Source organism: Vicia villosa, unplaced genomic scaffold (assembly GCF_029867415.1).
Source record: "Vicia villosa cultivar HV-30 ecotype Madison, WI unplaced genomic scaffold, Vvil1.0 ctg.003613F_1_1, whole genome shotgun sequence".
Taxonomy (NCBI): domain Eukaryota; kingdom Viridiplantae; phylum Streptophyta; class Magnoliopsida; order Fabales; family Fabaceae; genus Vicia; species Vicia villosa.
In genome coordinates this window covers 229389-236232 of record NW_026706254.1, presented here as the reverse complement: position 1 = coordinate 236232, position 6844 = coordinate 229389, and the positions used below count along the sequence as shown (strand labels likewise).

Sequence of the window (6844 nt, the reverse complement as noted above, 5' to 3'; positions counted from 1 at the left end):
ATCTCCGGGGATGAAATTTGACACCACCATTCCCAAGGGAGGAGGTCCTCCAACGATGCGCCTTCACGGTCAAACATGTCACCGGATAGGCAGTCTTGTACCACCGCAGGGTGCACTTCCACAATATGCCCAATTGTACATTTACGACACTGACCACGAAATTACAAATAGAATGCGTTGTTTCAAGTAATGAGGATTCTATTCCAACATTTACCTTTCTGTTTTACCTATTGCTTAAACGAATAATGCCATGTTTGCTATTATATTTTTCAGGGACAATACATCTATTGAAACAGCTATTGTAGCTAAGTTAAAGAGGATGTTGGATGATAACAATGTTCTTGTGAAAGCATTTAGAATGGCACGTGATATGTTTAAGGCCAATCCATACGTCGAATTAAGGCTGAAACTTATCAGTGATAGACATGACGATGGTCGTGTGTATAATATGCCGACTGTTGCGGAGGTTGCTGCCCTTATTGTTGGAGATGTTGACACAGGTGAAATGAGAGACCTTGTGGTCCAATACCGGAGTGGTAAATTACAAAGAATTGATGAATTCAATCCAAGTTATCTTTCATATCAATACCCATTGATTTTTTGCTACGGTGAAGACGGTTACCGGAATAATATCCTTCACAAGTATCGAGATGAGACAACTGTTACAAGGAAGAATAGGCAATCTATCAAGGATTGGCTGTGTTTTCGTCTCCAAGAACGCACAGATGAACCTAAAACATTATTGTACTCAAGGAAACTTTTTCAACAATTTTTGGTTGATGGTTACGCTATGATGGAATCAGAACGTCTCAATTGGCTGCGAAATAATCAATCAAAGTTAAGGGTCAGAAAATACAATAATTTGCAACAAAGGTGTGACCAGGGAGAAAAGAATCCAGGTAACAAACAAGGTAAACGTGTTGTTCTACCTTCTTCTTTTGTGGGAAGCAAACGGTACATGGATCAACTGTACTTCGATGGTATGGCCATTTCAAGCAGATTGGGGTTCCCAGATTTGTTTATCACGTTCACATGCAACCCAAATTGGCCTGAGATTACCCGGTTGCTGTCCCCGAAAAACTTAAAACCCCATGATAGGCCAGACATTGTTGCTAAAGTTTTCAACATCAAGTTTAAAGAGCTTATGGTTGACCTAACAAGAAAACATATTCTTGGAAAAGTTATGGCATGTAAGTTTTCCACACCATTAAGTTTCTAACTATTAACTCTTCTTTATTATTCACATTTACCAGTTCTTTATGACTAACATATGCAGTTATGTATACAATTGAGTTTCAAAAGCGAGGCTTACCCCATGCACACATTTTGATCTTCTTGCACCCCCAAAGCAAGTATCCAACTCCGTCCGACATTGATAACATAATTTGCGCGGAGATTCCTGATCCTGAAATTCATCCTGCTTTATACGCACTGGTGAAATCCCATATGATTCATGGACTGTGCGGTCTTTCGCGGCCTGATTCACGCTGTATGAGAAATCGGCAATGTTCTAAATATTATCCAAAAAATTTCATCGAAGATACGGTTGTTAATGCTGAAGGTTATCCATTATATAGAAGAAGATCAAACACCCATGTCATTACCAAAAATAATATCAAGTTGGATAATAGAAATGTTGTCCCCTATAACACTCGGTTATTGTTGAAATATCAAGCACATATTAATATGGAATGGTGTAACCAATGCACTTCTATCAAGTATCTATTCAAATACATTCACAAAGGATATGACAGAATTGGTGCAAGTGTGGTTGCTTCTAAGGCAAACACCGGACAACAACATGAATGTGTAGATGAGATCAAACAATATCTCGATTGTAGGTATGTTTCTCCGAGTGAGGCGTGTTGGCGAATATTTTCATACAAGGTTCATGGAAGGAAACCTGCTGTTGAGCGAATGTTTTTCCATCTCATCGGTGAAAAGGTTGTCTATTATAAAGATTGTGAACAAATGGAGCATGTATTAGAAAGTGCAAGCGTAACAGAATCCATGTTCACGTCTTGGCTTGTAGCAAATGCAACATATGCGGAAGCCCGGTCATTGACATATGGTGAATTTGTTACAAAGTTTGTTTATGTTAAGAGAAACAGAATGTGGAAGCCACGTAAAAGAGGGTTCACTATCGGACGTTTGGTGTGGGTTCCACCGACAACCGGTGAACTTTTCTATTTGAGGATGATGTTGACGGTGGCTAAGGGCCCAACTTGCTATGAAGATATCAGGAGGGTCGGTGAAACACAATATGACACCTTTAGAGAAGCATGCTTTGCTATGGGATTCTTAGATGACGATCGAGAATACATATGTGCGTTAAAGGAGGCAAGCGCTTGGGTGACAGGTCATTATCTTAGAAAGCTGTTTGTTGTTATGCTTTTATCAGGTGCTGTAAACCGTCCTGCCCGTGTATGGAAGGAATCATGGATTCTATTAGCCGATGGTCTCTTGTACGAACAAAAACAAATTGCCAACAATCCATGTACAGAACTTTGTCGTCACATGCTATTTATATTCTTAACTACCACGTAATGTATCATATTGTTGTGATCTTACTACAACGTAACGATGCCTTCTTACTACAAACCACAGATTTGACATTACCGGATGATGCAATCAAGCAGCTGACATTGATAGAGATTGAAAAAATGCTGCAACTTAACCATCGCACCCTGCATGATTTCAAGCCCATACCTTATCCGAATGACTATGTTATTCAACAACTGGGAAACCGACTTATTTATGATGAAAGACAATACAATATCCAGGACATGAAGGCGGAATTTGATAAGCTATTCAAGTGTCTCACTGGTAATAAAATCAAAGTTTAACATATTTCTTATTACTATTTTACATGCTTATGTCAAAATATGCCAATAACTATCTAATTATATACTATTTCTTATTATGATCTTTACAAGACGAACAGAGGAAGATTTTCGACCAAATCATGGATACCGTCAACAAACAACAAGGTGGTGTCTTCTTCCTGCACGGTTACGGCGGAACCGGTAAGACATATATGTGGAGAACACTTGCAAGTGCATTGAGATCTAAGCATGAGATTTGTCTAACTGTTGCAACAAGTGGGATAGCATCTCTTTTGTTGCCAGGGGGTCGTACAGCTCATTCCAAGTTCAAGTTGCCAGTTCCATGTGTTGAGAACTCGACTTGCAAAATTAATTTCAATGACCCTAGCGCTGGTCTTCTAAGGGAGGCAAAGCTGATTATATGGGACGAGGCCCCAATGGCACACAAATATTGTTTTGAAACGCTGGACAGGACTTTGAAGGATGTCATGAGTAATTACGGTAACTCCGATACTATTTTCGGAGGCAAGGTTGTGATTTTTGGTGGGGATTTTCGTCAGATATTACCCGTTGTACCTGGAGGAAGTCGTTCAGACATTGTCCATTCAACAATTAACGCTTCCTATATTTGGCATTATGTTAAAGTATTGAATTTGACCAAAAACATGCGTCTATCCTCCGGACCAACTGAGCAAGATAAAAAGGAAATTGCGGATTTCTCTGATTGGCTTTTAAAGATAGGAGAGGGACGAATTTCTGAACCTAACGACGGTTATGCTAACATTGACATACCACCCAAACTTTTAATTACAGACTTCGATGACCCTATTCAAGCTATAGTGGAGAGTACGTATCCTGATTTCTTAAATTGTTACCAATCGACTGATTATCTAAAAAATAGGGCCATTCTTGCTTCCACTTTGGACATTGTTGACAATATCAATGACCATATCCTTGCCATTATGCCAGGTATAGCTCTGCTTTACTTATATACACGATCTTGCTTCCACTTTATATTGTTATGTCTTTCCTAATGGATAGTTTTATAGGGGAAATAAGAGATTACTACAGCTCTAACTCAGTGGATCGATCAGAAATCCATGACAGCAATATTCTTCAGGTCCTTAGCCCAGAATTCCTCAGCTCCTTAAGAACTTCTGGCCTACCCAACCATCACTTAAAGCTAAAGGTTGGAACACCAATCATGCTTATGCGAAACATTGATCAATCCCAAGGTCTGTGTAATGGGACAAGGCTTATAATAACTAATATGGCTGCTCATGTGCTTGAGGCCAAATTGATGGGTGATAACAATAATGGGAAAGTTATATACATCCCGCGAATGGATATGTCCCCGTCTCAATCACCTTGGCCATTCAAGTTATCAAGACGACAATTTCCTGTTATTGTAGCCTACGCCATGACCATTAACAAATCTCAAGGCCAATCGTTGGATTGGGTTGGACTCTATATACCTCGAGATGTTTTCACACATGGACAGATTTATGTTGCCGTTTCACGAGTTACAACTAAAAGAGGTATCAAGATATTGATACATGATGATAAAAACATCCCAAAGCTTTCAACATGTAATGTTGTATATAAGGAGGTTTTTAACAACATATAGACGGTACGTATATGTCTTTTTGCCAGTTAATAGTTCTCAATATTTGTTGATAAAATTTTCTAACCTGTACAAACTGTCGTTTTTATACCCTCTAAATGTCCTAATTTTGCATTCTAATAAAACATACCTTCCTGTGCAGATCAACCGAAGTTCAGAGGAACCCATCCAACTTTAACACCAACGCTTGACTATTTAATTTTGTCTGTCAAAGTATCATTGCAAACATTATTGTATCACTTCTCTTTATTTGCAGTAAAAAACTCAATTACTCCAAATTTTGTAACCCTACCAAAACCTACAAAGATGAAAAAAATGAAACATAAAGTCTAATTTTTTACTATGCAACTACAATCAATATCCATTTCATATTCACAGAAACCAACCCATCATAATCGCAACAATATGAATGTTTTACCTGAGAATGCAATATGATTTTTAATGATTCACGCCATAGCAATGCTTTAGCCTTCATCTTAGACAAATTCCATATTGCTTTTTTCCATTATCTGAACACCAGTTCTTTATTGTACTGTTTTCTTCCACTTGTGTGTAGAATCCGGTTTCTTCTTTAACATAACTATTTCAATAATGCATCATTTCTTTGTCCGAAATTTACTTTCATCTGGGACTCTACTTTGGCATCACATGGTCACGTCCCTGTTGGAATATATTCTCCCAGGAAGTTTTTTACTTTTCTTTACGGCAACTTCTAGGCAAAGAGGCCCACCACATATCACATGCTAATAGAATATATTCCTTATCTCCTGCATATCAGGTCCTACCACTTTTCACATGCAATGGGTTGCACTATATTTACATTATTAGGGTCCCATGCACTATTTTATATGGAATCCTATGCACAATATTTAACAATACTTAGGGGTACTATTCATCTTTGGTATACTATGCTTTTCTCTATATATATGGTCCCTCAACTTGTGAACATAAATCAAACACAGTAAAATCTCCTTTTCTACCCCAACAACAACCAGAAGAAATTTCACATGGCTTTGATGGGAAAACTTTCTCACAATGAATTGGAATACTCCTTCACGATAGCAAAGTTATCTGAACAGGTTTCAACTTATGTTTATTTTAGTGCTTTTGCATTATTTAATAGCTTCCTAAGACACCTATTTTTGCATTCTTTAATAACTTCTATATTAATTGGCAGAAATTTGCAGAAATTGATCCCAAATTTATATGTCGTTTTGGCAACAACATAACTAAAACATGGACCATCCTCAACAACCAAGGAGTGCATCACGTCCTCATTTATAACAAAGATGAAATTCATCCACTTATAATTAGTGGATGGAAAGACGTTGAAGATTTTTATAATTGCCCCTCCAATGCCGTTCTTGAGGTGGGTTACTATATGGATGACAATTTTAGCATCCTCAACATAAAAAATATAGAGGATATCGAGCAATTGCCCTTTTACCATAGCAGGTTTTGGGGAGCAAACAACATTATGGTTTTCGACCTCGGTCTAACAAATGTTGAACTATGTCAAACCAAATTGGTAAGAAGAATTTGTTTTTTACAGTTTCTTACAACTTTTTTTAGTTCTAATGCTTTGATTTTCCTGGTTCCTGCTATCTACAGAGATTGGATGAAGACTTTGCTGCACTTTTAAAAGATTACAACTACAACTGTCTCAACTTGTGCTGTGATAATGGTACGAGGACAATCCTGAATTTGGCATACATAAACACTACGTACCCGACAAAGTTAGGACCCGACTGGGAAGAATTCTGTCAAACCAATATGTTTAAAGTTGGTGACACTATTAGGTTTAGATTTGATGTCAGGTGTCCAAATAAAAAATGTCATGTATATAAAATCCATTGATTAATCATATTTGTCTTAATTCCATGTTACAATATTTGCATTTTATTTTCACAAACAAATTATCGTTTGCGCTTAACATTATTATAATCGCATACTATTAGTTACTATTGGGTTTTACTAATTAATACTAAATATATAATCTAAACATTAAATTACCCAATTTACAGATTTATACCAATATAATAACTCACTAATATAAATTTTTTTCATACACGTACATGTGCAAACATGCCAAAATTTCAACTACAAGAGGGTATATCAAGTTATAACACATAAAACTTGCAGTAGGATTTGATTCAATGTATATTACAAAACAGGCAGCAATATTACATTTACCATAATTAACATAAACCTAACTTCATAAATGCTTCTATTACTTAGACAAAAAAGGTTCAGCAACAAGCTATGCAAGACACAACCTTCATTAGTTTTGCACACCAAAATGACATTTAAACAGAGTAACTCATGATATCCGAAACCAACTTTCAACGATTCACAACAGTAACCACTATTCTTGATGCACGAGGACTGCGAACGG

At 37.0% G+C, this 6844-nt stretch overlaps 2 protein-coding genes across 2 annotated transcripts; both read left to right on the top strand.

Annotated features, from left to right (window-relative positions):
* The first annotated feature begins 10 nt into the window (after window positions 1-10).
* LOC131641285 (uncharacterized) lies at window positions 11-4452 on the top strand. The gene is made up of 6 exons (XM_058911589.1): window positions 11-186; window positions 274-1190; window positions 1277-2497; window positions 2608-2826; window positions 2937-3794; window positions 3875-4452. The coding sequence occupies exons 1-6, from the start codon at window positions 11-13 to the stop codon at window positions 4450-4452; spliced, it is 3969 nt and encodes a 1322-aa protein (XP_058767572.1).
* A 1004-nt stretch (window positions 4453-5456) lies between these two features.
* Window positions 5457-6306, top strand: LOC131641284 (uncharacterized). Its single transcript, XM_058911588.1, has 3 exons — window positions 5457-5528; window positions 5627-5977; window positions 6061-6306. Exons 1-3 carry the CDS (start codon window positions 5457-5459, stop codon window positions 6304-6306), a joined length of 669 nt encoding a protein of 222 aa, XP_058767571.1.
* The last annotated feature ends 538 nt before the right edge of the window (window positions 6307-6844 follow it).